Source organism: Lolium perenne, chromosome 6, assembly GCF_019359855.2.
Source record: "Lolium perenne isolate Kyuss_39 chromosome 6, Kyuss_2.0, whole genome shotgun sequence".
Classification (NCBI taxonomy): Eukaryota; Viridiplantae; Streptophyta; class Magnoliopsida; order Poales; family Poaceae; genus Lolium; species Lolium perenne.
In genome coordinates, this window is record NC_067249.2 from 175,729,547 (window position 1) to 175,750,305 (window position 20,759).

A 20,759-nucleotide genomic window follows, 5' to 3' on the forward strand; every position below is an offset into this window, starting at 1 on the left:
CCACAACAGGCGACGACAGCATTTGTGCATTGTTTCCTTCTTAGAGGCGTCGTTTATGGAGAAGCTGAGCTTTCTAGTGTTGTCTTTCTTGGTAGTGTCAGTGTTGCTATTTCAGGTTATGGATCTCTGTAGCGGGACCTTTTTTTAATTGTTTTCTTTTCTTTTTTTTGCTGTATGCATCCTTTAAGCATGATGTTGTTGTAGAGGCTGGTTGTACTTGGTATCTCCACGATATCAATATATATTTTTTATCGAAAAAAGACACATCAAAATTTACACAGATAGTCAAGGACATCAACTTCTCCGAGAAGATCATGTTGGAGTTGGCGCAGCGGCAGCCCTCATGAACATGAATCTCCTCTTTGCGAAGCTGTTTCTGTTTTCACCTAGGGCAGCGAGGTGAAGCATCCGTCGCCTTGCTGAAGCCACGGCAATATCGTCTGCTGTTGGCTTACCATGCACATCACGAGGCGTCGAGCTGTTCCCCGATACTCCACTTTCGCCACCCAACTGCATTGCCTGCTTTAGGCTCTTAGCCACCTCTCTCATCGTCGGACGGTCCCTTGAGCGCTTTGCGAGGCACCGGTTGGCTAACTTGGCAATCTCTCTAGCTCCCTCCCTGGAGTAACGGCCTTCGAGCCTCGTGTCTATGATCATGCTGAACTGCTTACTCTCGACAGGATACAGCTTCACCCATTCCAGCAGTCTCTGCTCCTTTTTGGGACGGTTTTTTTCCACTGAACGCCGTCCGGTGAGGATCTCGTAGAGTACTACTCCAAAGCTCCAGACATCACTCTTGGTGGTGAGGTGGCCTGTCGCGATGTAGTCTGGAGCTGCGTAACCGTAGGTCCCCATAACCTGACCACGACAGAACAAGCAAACTGTTCTTAGAAGGATACACTCCTGAATTTTTTTTTCGAAAGTGGGCACTTTATTACTTAAAGCAATAGACCCGGCCTCTGCATAGGTAAGATGCACACAGGCGACTCCTGAATACATGAATATGGCACGAGGAAATTACATCATCTTGCCTTCAAGTAAAATCAACACATACCGCTGTAGACACATGCGTTTGATCTGCGGATGGCCCTTCCCTTGCTAAACCAAAGTCTGAAAGTTTTGGTCTAAATTCCTCATCTAGTAGTATATTGGAAGCTTTCAAATCACGATATATAACCTACAAACAAAATTCTCTGAATTTCAGTGATAGGAAAAACGACATATATGTATGTTATTTCTGTAAGGAAAATCAAAACCATAAAGGTTGGAGATGCCACCAGTTATAAGCTTTAAGTCCTTCATAAACAGGAAAGGATATTCATGACGCCAATTTTCTCTCAATTATTTGGTTCAATTAGCATGATCATTGAGCAACATAGTTCCATCCAAGAGCATGATCCATAGACTTCAGAATATAAAATTTATCTCATAACCCAATGTTTCAAATAGCAAAGTAGTTGAAGCAACATGGAATAAGTACTGTCTTCATCCAAGTTATGACCAGATCAATGATAGATCCTCGAAAGAATTCATTAAGTATCTTATATCTTTGGTAATTCTGAATTACAAAGAGTTCGGCATTTATAGATTGGATGTGATACTACTAGTCCAAGAATCTATGAGTCTTCAGTTCACTGTGACATGCACATCAGGCATGATCCATGTTTGCAAAATAGTTCGAAGTAAAATTTAATACATCATTGAGCCATTCTTGTGAGATATAATGCAGTATTCACATACGGACAGGCTAAATTCTTTGTGGAGTGTTGCAAAGCTGATACCTGAACTTCTAACCCTTCATGGAGATATATCAAACCCTCAGCAGCACCAAAGGCTATTTCCAACCTGACGTCCCATGGAAGAACAGGGTATGCTCGATTGAATAGATGGTCATCCAGTGTCTTGTTCGCGATGAACTCGTAGACAAGCAGCCTTTGAGGGCCTCGTTCACTACGAGCGGCACAATACCCGATGAGCCTGACGAGGTTGGGGTGCTCCACAACCCCTAGAAAATGAACTTCTGCCAGCCATTGCTTATGACCCTGATCAAGGTTTGGTGGTAACGTAATAACCAAAAGGATGTTAAATACTAAACCTTTGGGTCCAAGCAAAGTAGCAATTCAATCTATTGATACAATGATAGTACAATGTAATGACATTGAAAGCATGCAACAATGTACTACTCCCTCCATCTCATTAAAGTTGTCTGAGATTTATCTAAATTCAGATGTATTTAGCCACTAAATAGTATATAGATACATCTAAATTTTGATAAATCTCAGACAAGTTTCATGAGACCGAGGGAGTACATAATTAGCAGAATGCACACTCTACATATGTTTAGTTTGTAGAAGGCTTCTAGACTTAGGCTAAAAATATCAATGAGCTACAAAATCTAAAACAACTATGCAAACATGTACAGGTTCAGGAAATCAATATCACGAAGAGTTGAATATGCTAACATACAGTCAACAGAAGTATAAATGGCAAAACTGTAAAGGTGAAATACTGACTAATTCTTACGTTGCATCGATGATCGATCAACCTAGGCAGGACAAAAACGAATGACAGCCCAACGAAACACCACCCAAACCACAGAAAGAGATTACCTGGTGGCCACTGGTATTCAGCCTTTTGATGGCGACCACCGTGCCGCCGACAGGGCCGCCGGGAAGCCGGACGACGCCCTTGTAGACGCTCCCGAACCCACCCTCGCCGATCTTGAGCAGGCGGCTGAAGTCGTTGGTGGCGGCGTGGAGCTCCCGTAGGCCGAACTCGTGCAGGCTGCTGGCGCCCCGCTCCTCGTACAGCTCCGGGATGGTCCGAGCCGACGAGGCTGAGCCCGACGACCGGCTCCCGACCTGCCTCCCGGTCGCGCTCGAGTCCTGGGAGTGGGACTGGCTCGTGGCCGCGGCCGACGAGGACGCCGTGGACAGGTTGGAGCGAGCGGCCGGTGCTCTCTTGCCCTTTCCTGTCCTGATCTTGCTCCTGAAGCGGGCGAAGCAACCCATTTCCCCGGAGCAGCAGCTGGGATTCAGCTCGCGGTGCATTTTTCCATGTCCCTCCACCTCAACGACAGATCAAACCACGAGGAGAAAGGAGCTAACTTTTGGAGAGAGGGCAATGACCACGGCTCTAGTGCTCTAGTACTATCATGGCAGCACGACCATCAACATGGAGTCAATGAGACTGACGCGCCAGGAGAACGCGAAGCTCTATTTTTTCGCGGGGAACAGGGAACTCATCAACATTCCTTGCTATCCAACAGCATGAGAAATAATGAGGCTGAAAAAGATGCGTTTGTAGTTTCGTGCCTGAGTTTTCTTTTTGATAAAATTATCTAAGAAGAAATCTAGGCTTGACTGCTACGAGTCAAACGAAATGTGCTCCGAAGGCGACAGACGAGGGAGACGGGTTGGTGGGGCTTGCATTTGCAGATCGGCATAGCTTTGACCACACGTGATTCCTTTAGAATTCTTTGATGTTTCGCGTGCCAAACTAGCCATCGTGTATCTTCTGCAGCGTTTGTTTATTTCAAGTACTCAAACGCACTGTCACTGACGATCTGATTGCCAGCGACCCAGATGAACAAAAACAAATGTCGCTACACCTCTCAGCTTCAATGGCGACTGGCGAGACCAGGAATTCTAGATGGCAGGAGCCAAACGAGACTGAAAATTAAAACTACTACAACTTACAACCAATAAACGAGACTGAGTAGAGTATGTAACGTACTGTAAATTAAAATTAATAAAGTCCCAATGGTACACACATGGCTCTAAACAACTTACAACTAATAAACAACACAACCATGTTATATTGTGATCCAAATTCCAAGAAGAGGCTAACTTCTGACGAGCGGAGCGAGGCCCGTAGCCGGTAGGCTTGGGCCGAGCGAAGCGAGTCTGAAGTTAGCCCACACTGACGAGGGAATACCTCGGCAATGCCTACGTATTGTAGACTAGGGTTTTGGGAGAGCGACGATGGAGATTCCGGGGTCGAGATTAGGCACACGACGTACCCAGCTTCGGGTCCCCTCGGTGGAGGATCCCTACGTGCTGCTAGCAATCCAGTATATGATCATAGATGTGTTTACAGGGTGCCGCCGTAGGCGGAGCTATGTTGTCTATATTCTGTCTATCTGTTGGCCTCTCTATTTCGGGTGCCCTGGCTAGCTTTATATATGCAACCAGCCTAGGGTTTTACAAGAGTCCTAGTCGACTACTTCTTTGGGTTGCCTTGTTGGGCCTTCTCCATATTGAGTCTTCTCCATATTGGGACGAGCCGGGTATACTAATAATGGGTACCCGAAGGGTATGCCCATGTCAGTAGCCCCCGAGTTTATAGGGAAGTCGAAGACTTGCGTAGAAACTCCAAGCATAACCATCTCCGAAGTCGAAGAAATACAAGGCGAGGTCCATGTCGTAGATCATGTGTAGCGTAGATGATGTCGACGATTCTTGAAATTATCGGGTGCGCGGCAGCGCTCCCGATGGGAGTAGCCCCCGAGTCTATGTGCAAGTGCTTGCACTTGGGCATAGACTCAAGTTGTACTACTCGATAAAGAACTTAACTATATTTCTGGAGAACTTGATGAAATCCATGTGCTCCCGATGGGAGTAGGCTCCACTCGAGTCGTAGAATCGAATTGAGTCTACAAACCTTGATTGTCATAGATGCTGTCGAAGTTAATTTTCTATCGGGTGCGCGACCAGCGCTCCCGATGGGAGTAGCCCCCGAGGCTACAGCCAAGTGTTTGCACTTGGGTGTAGGCTCAACTTGCTTGTAATTGACTCCACAATTTTTCCTCTTTCTTATCGGGAGGGTGAACAATACTCTCGATAAGAGTAGCCCCCGAGCCTATGAGCAGGTGCTTGCACCTAGGCATAGGCTCAAGTTGTATTACTCGATAAACAACTTGGCGCATCTCCTCTTTTTATCGACTCCAGGCCATTGCTATTTTTATTTGACATCCATATCTATATTGTACAGGGATAATGGTAATTGGGGCTAGTTCATCTGACGGATCAGGTACTAGTTAACTGCTCTAGTGGCAATCCGCAAAAACCTACTTCAAGATCACGTCCCTGGACATGATCTCGGGATACTGGTGCTAACTCGACAGGTGCCGCTTAAGGTCTTACCATTCTGTCGAGTCCCAGTCATATTTTATCGGGTACCTAACGCGTCCGTTAGGATTTTTCTTCGTATCTGTTGATACGGATAAAAGTAGCAGAGCGCAGTCTTTGGCGATGCCACGCCACACAGAACGGATCTGGGGTCTTACCTTCGCAAAGTTTTGCGGCATTCAGAGATTGATCGTAACTTTGGCGCTCTGAGAATATATTGTCGAGTGCCTTGTTCGGCTGATGCAATGACCCATTTTGCGGGCTCTTCTATTTTTCTCTCGGGCTTGATGAGACTGCCGAATATATTGGTTATTCTATATTGTCGGGTACATCACCGATGCTCTTGCTCGGAACAATATGACGAGTCAATGGACCCGAAGATTTGTCCACCCTTCTTCTTTTTTTTTTTTTTTTTTTTGGGTTCCTCCTTGATGAAATTTTCGTCAAGTTTCTCCTTCAGGAAAATTTCTTCGGGTCCTCTTTGAGGAAAATTCTTCGGGTCCTCCCTGAGGACAATTCTTCGGGTCCTCCCTGAGGAAAAAATTTCGGGTCCTCCCTAAAGATAATTCTTCGAGTCCTCCCTGAGGATAATTCTTCGGGTCCTTCTTGAGGGTAATTCTTCGGGACCTCCTTGAAGATAATTCTTCGGGTTCTCCTTGAATAAAATTTCGTCGGGTTCTCTTTGGAAGAAAATTTCGTCGGGTTCTCTCACGATTTTATCGGGTTCCTCCCTGAAGAAGATTTCGTCGGGTGCTCTTTTGATTTCGTCGGGTGCGATTTTGATTTCGTCGGGTTCCTCCATGAAGAAGATTTTGTCGGGTTCTCTCTTGATTTCGTCGGGTTCCTCCCTGAAGAAGATTTTGTCGGGTTCTCTCTTGATTTCGTCGGGTTCCTCCCTGAAAAAGATTTTGTCGGGTTCTCTCTTATATACTTTGAAATTTGCTATCTCCTGCACAAATAAACAAACTTTTTCTATCTTTTCCTTGACTCTCTTTTTCGCATGCGGTGTCAGATGCTCGGATTCGATGATATGTAAAATGAATATATGCCGCGCAGCCCCCGAGTGTCGGGTGCGGCGAAATTAAATGATAATCAACTTTATGTGAAATAAAGGAACACTTAGCTTATTGGGCACGACGGAGTCGATGCGCGATGAGGTCTTTGAGTGTAGCGAAAAAGTTGAGCCGAAGTAGAAACCACCAAATTAGCGAAAGTGGATGCAACAAAATTGTTGATGAAGAGATAGCCGAAACCCCGAGCACTGCTGGGGTGATGTCATGATTGTTGCTTAGACGCCGTGTCACCGTTGTTACTCGGGGCGAAGTTGTTGTCGAGCCCCCTAGTATTATATGTGTCGCCGAAAGAAGGCCATTAAGGATGAAATACTGAAGATGAAGTCCGAGATGAAATACTTGAGATGAATCCGCGTTGAAGATTACGCCATTAACCATGAAGCATATATTGAAGATGAATCCGCTGATATCATAAAGGATGAATCCATTGACCCGAAGAAAGTAAATCCAGTCATAACCGTAGAAGATGAATCCAAGATAACCATATAAGATGAATCCATTGACCCGAAGAAAATATTTCCAATAATAAACCATAGAAGATGAATCCAAGATGACCATATAAGATGAATCCATTGACCCGAAGAAAATAAACCCAGTAATATTCATAAAGTCACTGACCCGGAACTGCGTCGGGTATTATTGTATTAGAGAAAACCAATTATAACCTTATAAGATGAATCCGACGAAGACAAGATCCAATAAGCCGAAGAAAACGAATCCACTGAGCCGAAGAAGATAATTTCACTAAGCCGGGGAAGATATATCCAGAGCCGGAGAAAAGAAATTCACCAAGTAACCGAGTATATTTGTGGTAACGAAGTAAAGGCGTAGCCCCGAGTATTCCGGCGTGACGAAAGTAAATAATAATCGACTCTTGAAAGAGGAACACTTAGCTTTTTTATCGGGTGCGGCGGAGCCAACATGAGAGCAGGTCCTCCGACTGACGGAGTCGATGAAACGGACGCAACCAATGAAGTGGAACCGTGCTGCGTTCAGCCGAAGTAATCAGCCTAGAGGAGTGAATCTTCGAGTTTGCGGCGGGCGAGCCCCCGAGCGAGGCGAGTGCATGTTGTCGGGTTCACGGCGGGCCAACCCCCGAGCATACCGCTGTACGTGGCGAAGTAATCGGGGCTTGTTCCGATCTGAAGTTGTACTGGAGCGCGAAAATCTGATGGCATTTGTGTCGGATGGCGAGTAATGAATCCACGACAGGCGAGTCCACGATGGCGAGCCCCCGTGTGTGGCCAGTTCGCCAGGCGACGGCGAACAGGGTTGCATGACAAATAAAGTCGGCGCGGTTGAGCTTTGTCAGTCCTAATTTTTGTCAATCTTCAACTTTTAGCGAAGAACCTGAGAGGCCGCCCAAACTATGTGTATTCCTTTCCAATGTCCCGGCCACCATTGAGGCAATCGACCATATTCCTGTAGTCCTCCAAAATAACGACTACCAGGTTGCGTCCATATTTCTTGGTACACTGCATCTTAGCATCAACTCAATATTTTCCATGATTATCTGAACATTGCTACTAGAGAAAGAGAGAGAGAGAAAAAAAAAATAGTGCCAACTGCATGCATATGTAAGTGCGAGAGATAATAATGCTACTTAGCTTTTGCTCTCTGCATATCAATCGAATCTTCAGCTTTTCTTGGAATCTGCGACACGATCGTTGTACTTCACTTGGTTTTGACCCTAGGAATCTAGGCAATACTGCCCCACGCGCTCTCCTTCCTCGATCAAGACAAGCTGGCGGAGTCCAGCCTGATGTAAATTCCGCGCGACTCAGCCGCACAGAAACCAGGTCGCCCGCAGATCGCGCGCCGTTGCCTCTTTGTCGACGTAGATTGAACACGCGCCGAAGAAAACGCACTCTAGATACTGAAGATGATGCGGGATCCCGCCCGGATAACAAAATCCAGTCATCGCAATCCCCACGGACGGCGCCAATTGACGAGGGAATACCTCGGCAATGCCTACGTATTGTAGACTAGGGTTTTGGGAGAGCGACGATGGAGATTCCGGGGTCGAGATTAGGCACACGACGTACCCAGCTTCGGGTCCCCTCGGTGGAGGATCCCTACGTGCTGCTAGCAATCCAGTATATGATCATAGATGTGTTTACAGGGTGCCGCCGTAGGCGGAGCTATGTTGTCTATATTCTGTCTATCTGTTGGCCTCTCTATTTCGGGTGCCCTGGCTAGCTTTATATATGCAACCAGCCTAGGGTTTTACAAGAGTCCTAGTCGACTACTTCTTTGGGTTGCCTTGTTGGGCCTTCTCCATATTGAGTCTTCTCCATATTGGGACGAGCCGGGTATACTAATAATGGGTACCCGAAGGGTATGCCCATGTCACACACCGAGGCCCAGCAGGTGCACCTGGGGGTACGGATCGTTGCCACCGTCTATATATATTCCCTATAAGCCGCCGCTAGGGTTTCGTCGCATCATTGTACACCCACGGCGTTTGTAAACACCACTGAAATAGTGAAATTTTGCTGGCTGGCGCCCGTGGTTTTTTCCCTTGTGTGTTGCAAGGGTTTTCCACGTTAAAATCTCGTGTCCCCTGCAGTGTTTTACTTTTCGTTCTTCGTTTATTGTGCATCTCGATTATAACAAGTGGTATCAGAGCCCGTGTTCTTTGGATCTAGGGTTTACGAGATGTCGTCATTGAAGTTCGATCTACCGCAGCTGGACTACACCACGAGATTTGCTTTGTGGCAAGTGAAGATGAGGGCGATTCTCGCCCAATCTTCAAATCTGGATGAAGCGATCGATGCTTTCGGCGAGAAAGCGAAGGATACCTGGACCGATGCGGAGAAGCGGAAAGACCGTAAGGCTTTATCGTTGATTCAACTCCATCTGTCTAGTAATATTCTGCAGGAAGTGCTGCAAGAGAAAACCACCGCCGAGTTATGGGGCAAACTAGAGGAGATCTGTTTGTCCAAGGATCTCACGGGCAGATTGCACGTGAAGATGAAGCTGTTCTCGCATAAGTTGCAAGAGGGAGGTTCGGTAATGAATCACCTATCTTCCTGGAAAGAGATTGTTTCTGATTTGCAGTCTATAGAAGTTAAGTATGAGGATGAGGATTTAGGTCTTCTTCTTTTATGCTCGCTGCCTAATTCTTTCAGTAATTTTCATGACACCATATTATTGAGCCGCGACAAACTAACTCTCGCGGAAGTTTATGATGCTCTCCAACAAAAGGAGAAAATGAAATCTATGGTGCAGGCTGAAAGTTCGTCCTCCAAGGCGGAGGCATTAGAGGTCTGTGGCAGGCCTGAGCAGCGAGATAACTACTACCACAACAACAGAGATAAGAGCAAGGGCGACAGAGGTCGCTCAAAGTCCAAAGGACGTGACAAGTTCTACAGGTATTGTAAGAAATCTAACCACAATATTGATGATTGTTGGAAGCTGCAGAACAAGGAGAAGAAGAACGAAACTTACCAACCGAAAAATAATGATGGTAATGGTAAGGCTGCCGTTGTCACCGGTAAGGGTGAGGCTGTTGTTGTTGCTGGTAATGATGGTAGTGATAGTTCTGATGGAGATTGCTTAGCTGTCTTGGCTGCATGTGTTTCACGTGATGATGAATGGATTCTTGATACTGCATGTTCGTTTCATATTTGCTGTAACAAAGATTGGTTCAGTTCTTATGAGTCTGCAAGAGTGGAGATTTTGTGCGTGTGGGGAATGACAACCAGTGCAGCATTGTTGGCATTGGTTCTGTTCAGATCAAGACCCATGATGGGATGACACGCACGTTGACAGGAGTGAAACACATACCCTCCATGGCGAGGAATTTGATCTCTTTGAGTACCCTTGATTGTGACGGGTACAAGTACAAAGGTGGGAACAAACTTTTGAAGGTATCATCATGTTCTCTCATTATTATGATTGGTGATATGAATTCTGCGAAATTATATGTCCTTAGAGGTAGCACTTTTCCTGGTATTGCTGCTGCTGTTAGTTCTGATGAATCTAGTAAGACTAACCTTTGGCATAAGCGTCTTGGACATATGAGTGAGCTTGGCATGGCAGAATTGGCAAAGAGAGAGATAATTGATGGCTGCGATTTAGGTAAGCTTGAGTTCTGTGAGCACTGCATCTTTGGTAAGCATAAAAGAGTAAAATTTAATGCTTTCGTTCATACCACCAAAGGCATTTTAGATTATGTACACGCTGATGTTTGGGGTCCGTCCCGTAGAACTTCTAATGGTGGTGCTAATTACATGCTTACTATTATTGATGATTACTCAAGGAAAGTGTGGCCATATTTCCTGAAACATAAATCTGATGTTTTTAATGCTTTTAAGAAGTGGAAAGTTATGGTAGAAACCCAAACTGAAAAGAAGGTTAAGATACTCCGTAATGACAATGGTATGGAATTTTGTTCAAATGAATTTGATGAGTTTTGCAGCAATGATGGGATGGTAAGACATCATACCATTCCGTACACCCCTCAAAAGAATGGCGTGGCTGAACGCATGAACAGGACCATTATTTCGAGGGCTCGCTGCATGTTGTCTAATGCAAAGATGCATAGAAGTTTTTGGGCTGAAGCAGCCTCCACCGCATGTTATCTCATCAACAGGTCACCTTCTGTTCCACTTGATAAGAAAACTCCAATTGAGGTATGGTCTGGTTCGCCTGCTGATTATTCAGATTTGAGAGTTTTTGGTTGCACCCCTTACGCTCATGTTGATAATGGAAAGTTGGAGCCAAGGGCTGTTAAGTGCATCTTCCTTGGTTATGGTTCAGGAGTTAAGGCATATAGATTATGGAATCCTGAAACTAAGAAAATTGTGTTGAGCAGGAATGTCGTTTTTAATGAGGCGGTTATGTTTAATGATAGTCCGTCTACTGATATTTTCTGATGCTATTGATTCTCCTGATGTTTCTGATGATGAGCAGCACAGAATTGGCGTGCAGGTGGAGCACGCAAAGGAGAATGAAAATGTGGTTCCTGAAACCAACAATGATGATAATGATGCTCCACCTTCACCACCTATTGTTCAGCGACAAGGACGGTCTATTGCTGCTGACCGCCCTAAGAGAAATATTGCACCTCCTACCCGATTAATTCAAGAATGTGATATTGTTGATTATGCTTTGAGTTGTGCTGAATAGGTGGAGCATGATATTGAACCAGCTACATATACTGAAGCCATTGCTTCGGTTGATAAAGAGAAGTGGGTAGGTGCGATGCAAGAAGAGATGCAATCGCTTGAGAAGAATGGCACATGGGATGTTGTGCACTTGCCTAAACAAAAGAAGGTTGTCCGCTGCAAGTGGATATTTAAAAGAAAGGAAGGTTTGTCTCCTAATGAGCCTCCACGGTTTAAGGCAAGGTTAGTAGCAAAAGGTTTCAGTCAAATTCCAGGTGTTGATTATAATGATGTATTCTCCCCGGTTGTGAAGCATAGTTCTATTCGTGCTTTCTTTGGTATTGTTGCTATGCATGATCTTGAGCTTCAGCAGCTAGATGTAAAGACTGCTTTTCTGCATGGTGAGTTGGAGGAGGAGATATATATGGACCAACCTGAAGGTTATGTTGTGCCTGGTAAGGAGGATCTTGTTTGCAAATTAAAGAGGTCCCTTTATGGTCTGAAAGCTTGATGCCACGACAGTGGTATAAAAGGTTTGATTCATTTATGCTTACACATGGTTTTAAGAGATCTCAGTATGATAGTTGTGTGTATATCAAGTTTGTTATTGGATCACCTATTTATTTGCTGCTATATGTTGATGATATGTTGATTGCTGCCAAGAGCATGAAAGATATCACTATTTTAAAGAATCAATTAAGTAGTGAGTTTGAGATGAAGGATCTTGGTCCTGCTAAGAAAATACTAGGCATGGAAATTAAAAGGGACAGAAAGTCTAGTTTGTTGTTTCTTAGTCAGGAAAAGTACATTGAGAAAGTTCTTCATCGTTTTAATATGCATGATGCAAAGTCAGTTACTACTCCTATTGCTTCTCATTTCAAGTTGTCAGCTTCGCAATGTCCTAGCTCTGAAGATGATATTGAGTACATGTCTCGAGTTCCCTATTCTAGTGCTGTTGGTTCCTTGATGTATGCCATGGTTTGTTCACGTCCTGATCTGTCATATGCTATGAGTTTGGTCAGTCGATACATGGCTAATCCTGGTAAAGAGCATTGGAAAGATGTTCAGTGGATTTTCAGGTACCTTCGCGGCACATCAAAAGCTTGCTTGAGGTTTGGCAGGATTGGTGAGGGGCTCGCCGGATATGTGGATTCAGATTATGCTGGCGATTTGGATAAGAGAAGGTCCCTCACAGGTTATGTGTTTACTGTTGGTGGATGTGCTGTTAGCTGGAAGGCTACTTTGCAGGATGCTGTTGCACAATCTACTACTGATGCTGAGTACATGGCTATTGCTGAGGCAGGTAAAGAGGCTGTTTGGCTGAAAGGTTTATATGCTGAGCGTTGTGGAGATAATTCTTGCATTAAGTTGTTCAGTGACAGTCAAAGTGCTATTTATCTTACTAAAGATCAGATGTTCCATGAGAGGACAAAGCACATTGATATTAAGTACCACGCAATCAGAGATGTGGTTGCAAAAGGTAAAGTGAAGGTATGCAAGATTAGTACTCATGATAATCCTGCTGATATGATGACTAAGCATGTCCCTGTGTCCAAGTTTGAGCTTTGCTCAAGCTTGGTTGGTATAACTGTTTAGCCCAAGTGGCTATTGGCGCCAGCAAGTGTTTTCTTTTGTTGATTCAGGTGATTGTTGAAGTTCGTGCTACAAGGAATTTGTCTCAAGGTGGAGTTTGTTATATTGTGATCCAAATTCCAAGAAGAGGCTACCTTCTGACTCGCTTCGCTCCCCCCCCCCCCCCCCCGCGGTACGGATCGTTGCCACCGTCTATATATATTCCCTGTAAGCCGCCGCTAGGGTTTCGTCGCATCATTGTACACCCACGGTGTTTGTAAACACCACCAAAATAGTGAAGTTTTGCTGGCTGGCGCCCGTGGTTTTTTCCCTTGTGTGTTGCAAGGGTTTTACACGTTAAAATCTCGTGTCCCCTACAGTGTTTTACTTTTCGTTCTTAGTTTATTGTGCATCTCGATTATAACAAAGCAAAAAAATAAAAAACAGAAAAACGCAGCTTGAGACACCCACTTGGCATTTGTCCACCGGAGGGGGCAGAAATGGCGGTCGAGGTCTTGGGGGAGGCAGGCTGAAAGGCCATGCAGGCCGCAAATGGACTTGTATTCACCCGTACTCGCCTCCAAAAAAAGGTTGCCTACCCTCTCACATTGGCTCGAATGACAAATAATCTCAACCACACATGTAAACCTTGAGGACAAGGATGTTGGACTAGACAACTAAAAAAGAAATGCCGTAATTGGACAATATCACCAGCATAGATGGTCAAGAATCACCAAAGCATGGCATCTCGCAAACCCGACATGATGTTTTTGAGTAGATAGGAACCCTATCGACTCCCACCCATGCTCGACGACGTCGAACCACCACTCGGATAGGGGACACAAGCGACAAAGTGCATCAAACAATCAACCCAGGAATCCACTAGACCCACCATATGGGGAATTGTTCGTCACTAAACATCAAACTAGCCACCATGGATCACCACCTTCTCTATGGATGCTTGTTTAAAAATTGAACATGTTCTCTTTTATTTGTTTTTCAATTGCAGAATGATGCATATCTAGATGATAAATTAGTGAGTGGGAGAACACACCCGTGGAGAATACCCAAGTATGTGGATACACTTTTCCTCGAGCCCTCCCCCAGATCCCACTACTGGCCTCTCTCCCCCTTGCCGCCGGTAGCCATGGTGGCCGACGGTGAGTAGGAGGGGGGTCTGGTTCTCTGTAGTTGTAGGTTTTCTTTGGTTTAGCTTCTCTCAAACAAATAACAATACGGCTGGATTCAGATCCTCCTCAATCTATCTCCAAGTTTCTCTGATTCCTGGCGTTGAGAAGAAGTTTTGGTGCTGGATTGGATTTGGATCTTGTGCCAGCACCTCTTGGCCTAATCCATGGTGAAGCTTGTGTTGGAGATATGCCCAAGAGGTAATAATAAAGTGGTAATTATTATATCTTTGTGTTTATGATAAATGTTTGCATCCCATGCTATAATTGTATTAACCGGAAACATTAATACTTGTGTGTTATGTAAACATAAAAGAGTTCCTAGTAAGCCTCTTGTTAAACTAGCTTGTTGATTAATAGATGATCATGGTTTCCTGATCATGAACATTCGATGTTGTTAATAACAAGGTTATGTCATTGAGAGAATGATATAATGGACACACACCCATAATAAGCGTAGCATAAGATCAAGTCATTAAGTTCATCTTGCTATAAGCTTTCGATACATAATAACCTAGTCCTTCGACCATGAGATCATATAAATCACTTACACCGGATGGGTACTTTGATTACATCAAAAGCCACTGCGTAAATGAGTGGATATAAAGATGGGATTAAGTATTCGGAAAGTTTGAGTTGAGGCATATGGATCAAGAGTGGGATTTGTACATCCTGATGACAGATAGATATACTCTGGGCCCTCTCGGTGGAATATCGTCTAATTAGCTTGCAAGCATGTGACAAGGCCACAAGAGATGACATACCACGGTACGAGTAAATAGTATTTGTCAGCAACGAGGTTGAACTAGGTATAGAGATACCAATGATCAAACCTCGGATAAGTAAAGTATCGCGCGACAAAGGGAATCGGTATCGTATGTTAATGGTTCATTTGATCACTAAGTTATCGTTGAATATTTGGGATCCATTATGGATCTCCAGGTCCCACTATTGGTTATTGATCGGAGAGGAGACTCGATCATGTCCACATAGTTCACGAACCGTAGGGTGACGCGCTTAAGGTTCGATGTCGTACAGTAGATTTGGAATATGAGATGGAGACCGAATGTTTTTCGGACTCTCGGATGGGATCCAGGACATCACGATGAGGTCCGGAATGGTCCGGATAATAAGATTCATATAAGGAAAGTTAATTTCTGGGGTTCAGAAAAGTTTGGGAATTTTCCAGTGGAAGACTGAGAAGGTTCTAGAAGGTTCTGGAGGGTCCACCAGTGGGCCTACGACCCCGGGAGGGGCCACATGAGCCGAGGGGGTGAAGCCTAGTCCTAATGGGCCAGGCGCACCACACCCTCAAGGCCCAGGCCGGCCACCCTTTAGGATTTCCCCAAAAACCCTAGGGGGAATACTTGGGGGCAAGTCTCCCCCTCCCTCTTTGGCCGCCAGCCCTAGGGCTTGGAGGAGGAGCCAAGGAAACCTTGGCCGGACTCCCCCCTATATAAATAGGGGAGGGGGCATGGGGCGCAGCCCTCCTTCACCATCCAACCCTAGCCGCCATAGTTCTGCACCGGCTTTGTGAAGCCCTGGAGGATCTTCTTCTCCACCACCACCACCACCATGCCGTTGTGCTAGCTGCTGGGATTCCGAGGAGATCTACCACACCTCCGCTGACCGCTGGAACGGGGAGAGGAAGGACTTCATCGACACCGTACGTGCGACCGAGTACGAAAGTGCTGCCGGATTGCAGCACCGGAACGATCGTGTAAATCAACCACGAGATCTGATCTCATTAAGGCTTTAGATCTTCAAGGGTTAGTCTCTCTTCTCTCTCGTTGCTCCGATCTCATAGATTAGATCTTGGGCTTTCCATAGATTGGATCTTGGATTTATTCGTCTTTGCGGTAGATTTTTTTTGTTTTACATGTAAAGAACCCTTCAGCTTGGCTTTGCCTGACCTTGATCCTCTTTCCCCAATCTCTTCTTGCTGTAAAATTTGTCTGTGCAGACGGCTAGGTGCAGGTCATGATTTCAGACCTCCTTATTCTCATCATGGTGATGTTGAGGAAGGGCTTCTTCATGATGTACGTGATTCGGCTGCTCTACATAGCTCGGGAGCTATGGCTGTTCGTGCTGCACAATTGTTGCGGCGTACTCCTTGGAGAGATCTCCACCAGGGGACCGATGATGGATGCTTTCCTTGCCCCTTCTTCTTCTAGCCGATTGGCGGCCCTCGTCCAAGATTTACAACCTCCATCTGGAGGCCTTCTTCACTGACCATGCGCCGGAGCTTTCTGTTGCGTCGCCCCCAAATGGCTCGTCCCGGAGGTGTCGAGGTGGCCGACGTGTTTGGTTTTGCATCGGCAACGAGAGTTTCCCGAGAAACCTCCTCTCTGACCTCGGCGAGCAGCGCCTTAAGGTAGCCGGCGTGTGGTGGTGATGGATCCCAGGCACCTGGTTGCTTTTCTCCGTTTTGTGTTAGTCTCCTTTTTGTAATTGTAGATGCCTTCTCTTCAAATTTTAGGTTTCTTAGAGCAAGAGATGTAAAACGACATCTTTGTAATTGTTTACCCACCGGGGCCATTCTATGTTCAAAAAAGAATGACGCATATGTATTGTTTTATTTCGTGTAGTCGACATCAGTTGGATCTTCTGAATTTGTGTGTGTTCTTTCAATTTATATGTAATATTTGAGGAGTATCTATGTTCTCTTATTTGTACTCCCTCCGTCCGCGAATAAGTACATCTAAGAAATAGGAGACAAATTAGTTCTCTCTCATCTTTTATGAGTCTTCACTTTATTAATTGAAGGAGAGAAATGATGATTGGTGATTGAGGTGGAGGAGAGGAATGAGGATTGAAGGATGGAGTTGGGGAGTGATTACGAGGAGCTAATTGCATTAATTAACTACAATGGTAGTGTAGATGTACACATTTTTAAGACAAATTTTAAACCTAAAAGTACACGTATTTGAGGATGGAGGGAGTATCAATGTTATCATAACGTTTTCCATAAACTATATTTACGTTGTTTGAATTTAAAACCATGTATGGATGTGAAATTATATGTTTTTACTATGAACTGGTAGTATATTTTTATATTGTGTATGTGTTTGAAATATGTGAAGTTATATTTATTTATAGACATAGAAGATAAATTCAAGTATGCATGCATACTAGTTGGAGGCTATGCTAAACTGTTGCAATGGGCGTGGATTGCTCACTTCAACATCGTATGGGCTGCTAGGATCCTCTCAAAATTTGTATCTTTTCGTGAAAACTAGTTTTAAATTGTCTACCTTCAAGCCTATAGATTCTATAGATATGGACTGTCCAATGGCATATGTGCCTTGTGTGGTTGTGGTTTGGCTGAGGACGCCTCACACATCTTCTTCACATGTTCCATGGCCAAGTTTGCTTGAAGTGTGACCCGTCGGTTTTGGATTTAACTAGTGCCCTAGAAATTTTGCGGAATTCTTTGCTATCTTGTCTAGTTTCTCGAGGCAAACGCGTAGGCTTATTTAGATCTTTGTTTCTAGCTAAAGCCTAATCTTATACGCTATGGCATATTCGTAATAAGCTTATCATTGAGGCTAAATTGATTAACCATGGACATGTTTGGTGGCATGGGCCGATTTTGGGGCTCCCTGAGGGCAGGCTCTGTGGGTCTTAGCCCGTTGCAGATGAGCTTCGAGCCAGATTTGGTGAGTTGTTTCGTTGCTCGTAAAAGAATTGCGTGTACCAGTTGGCCAACAAACCTCAGTTAGTTTCGTATCTCGCACAAAGCTTATTTTGGTTGTGATGATGCAAGCTACTGTTGTTTGGTTACACACATGAGGCTACCATAATCTTACCATGGTCCAAAACCAATGAGATTACCATGTCATTGCATCTAACATCCAATCATAAATCATCATACTGATCATGACGATCAAGAAGTTGGTGATGAAATCGTTCACCCTACTGTGTCGTGCATGTGGTTCTTCATCTAATGGCATAGCAAGAATAAATATTGGCACATGATGCATTGGCTGATGAGGCATAGCCTGAATTGCCATAGCATGATCAGCCAAGAAGCACTAGTAATCCTCTTGTGATTTTTTGGAAGTATCATACCCTTTGCATATGTTGTTGGAGAAACCATTGACTTGCTCGTTATAGATCCTACATAGATTATAGATTTCTGGATGCTTCCCTTTGACGACCACATGCCACTAGAATGAAACGAGAGGTAAGGTTATTGATCAGAAGCATCAAACAATTCATACGAAAGCATCACAATGTTCACATCAGATCGTAAACTAAGAGGAGCATGCACGATCATTTACCAAAGTGGAGCACATGTTCATCCTACAACTACAACTATGGTGTCAACCTACCACCGAGGGTGTCATCCACACACCGAAAGCTCACCATCCATATACCACCTTATGATAGTTATTGGCCATAAGAAGTTTATAAGTCCTAGCTACATTCAATCATTCTTTGAGAACCGGTCTGGCCAGCCTTCAGGTCAACCAAATTAACGGCCCAATTTCGACGTCTCGGGTGCGAGTTAAAGAGAAGATATCTAGTGATGCCACACCTATATTTGTAGGTGTCAAGAAAAAATTGAAAACTTATGGGTGTTCACAAGATGTGTGTATTTATTTTCCCAAAAATTTCTACTCCCTCTGTACCGGTTTATTAGGATAACATGTAGTTCAAGAAAAACGGTTGATCATAAAGTTAGTCAAAAATATGAATTATATCTGAAAATATCGTTGAATTCATACTTAAAAGATCTTTCCAATGATATGATTTTTTGACATATAATTTATATTTTGTTCACCAAATTTCTAGTTAAACTTTTTCTTGAAATACGTGTTAGCCTAATAAATTGGTACAGATGGAGTAGCACTAAATTCTTAATGCACATAGAGAAACGAAAAGACAAATTGCAATGTAAATAGTGTTATTTTGTGTTGTTGTCCTTTTATGACAATATTCATGTGGGATTGTCTTTCTCTGAATATATTTAGAATTTGGTTCTGCAAATTGTAGGAATTCTAAACACACATCTTATAAGGGCTCCTTTGATTCATAGGATAGGAAAATCATAGGATTAAGAAAAGCATAGGATTGAGATGTCATGGTTAGTTGAATCCTATGGTAAAATGAGTTGTGTTTGATTGTGTTAAAGGAAATTTTTAGTGAGGTATGACCTAATATTTTATTCCTGTATGATTTGCACTACAATTCCTATAGGATAAGTTTCTATAGGATATGTTTCTATGAATCAAACAATTAGTGTAGGAAAAAAATCCCATAGAAAAAAATCCTACACAATTTATATATGAATTCTATGAATCAAAGAAGCTCTAAACATCTAGAAATTTATTCTGGCACATTTTGAAACTTCAAAATTGAATTTTAAAGAGTAGTATCTTGGTATCATATAAGGTGTGGTATCGGTAGATATTCTCCCTGAGTTAAATGAGATGTGACCTACCAAACGTATCCCATCACACTGGTTTGTTGACCCAATATTAATTGATTACCTTGTTGAATCTTTGTGTCAAGCCTTAGTGCATCTACAGCGGCTCGAGCAAACAGATGTAATGCATTCGTTAGGAACTAAATCCTACACAGTTCATATACGAATTCTATGAATCAAAGAAGCCCTAAACATCAAGAAATTTATTTTGGAACATTTTGAAACTTCAAACTTGAATTTTAAGGAGTAGTATCTTGGTATCATATAAGGTGTGTTATGTAGATATTCTCCCTGAGTTAAATGAGATGTGACCTACCAAACGTACCCCGTCACATTGGCTGGTTGACCCAATATTAATTGATTACCTTGTTGAATCTTTGTGTCGAGCCTTAGTGTATCTGCAGCGGCTCGAGCAAACGGATGTAAAGCGTTCGTTTTCATCCGCGCGGAAGAAAATTGGGTCTGCACCCTATGATAGCGGTACGACGGAAACTCACCGGTCTGTCCGTGAGGACACAAACGCGGTCCAAATTTGTGCCGTGAATGCATCTGCACGGTCACGGTGCAGACACAGCACGTGTCCGCGCCCTATCTCCATGGGATCTCAGGGCAACGGGTGCGAGGATGCAACGTTTCGGGTGCATCGCTACATCCTCTACACTTCTGCGCATGCGCGTGCCGCAAACTTCTGCGTCCGCCATCAATGGCATGCCTCATCTTCAGCGGCTGCGCCATCTCTGGCGGGCGGTGCTAGTTTTCTGCACCGCCATCAAAGGCACACGGCTTCGAGTTTTGCGCTCATCCTTAAAAGGGAACCAACAACATCTTGTCATCGTCCAAACCTCCCCAGCCTCCATTTCTCCCACCACACTAACAGCCACAACGCTCCGCCGCCTCACCATGGGGAATAAGAAGAACGGCCTAGAGGTGTTCTCATCATGGGTGAAGAAGGAAGGGAACCCTCAGATCAGGGTCCCCCTCCTTGTCAGCATTGCCCGGGTGCTCTACGAGAACTGGCAGCCCTACGATGGCTGGAACGACGTGCACCTTCCGGGTGCCCATCCCGCCAGTGCCATGGTTCGGCCTGGAGCGTCTCGAATATATCTAGCGCAGGCGGGTTGTTCTCCCGCCGAACATCCACGATGGCCCCGTGTAATCCATCGAATCCCCGAAGTGGGACGACTACCGCCGATACAAAACCAACATGAGGCGAAAGGCGACATTCCTTGGCGATCAGGACTACAACTTCGGCCCGC

At 44.4% G+C, this 20,759-nt stretch overlaps 1 protein-coding gene across 1 annotated transcript; it reads right to left on the reverse strand.

Moving 5' to 3' along the window:
- Positions 1-237: 237 nt before the first annotated feature.
- LOC127306889 (probable serine/threonine-protein kinase PBL19) lies at positions 238-3,235 on the reverse strand. Its single transcript, XM_051337594.2, has 4 exons — positions 2,610-3,235; positions 1,782-2,042; positions 1,055-1,177; positions 238-858 (listed from the first exon to the last, which is right to left on the reverse strand). Exons 1-4 carry the CDS (start codon positions 3,048-3,050, stop codon positions 313-315), a joined length of 1,371 nt encoding a protein of 456 aa, XP_051193554.1. The 5' UTR covers positions 3,051-3,235; the 3' UTR covers positions 238-312.
- Between the last annotated feature and the right edge of the window lie 17,524 nt (positions 3,236-20,759).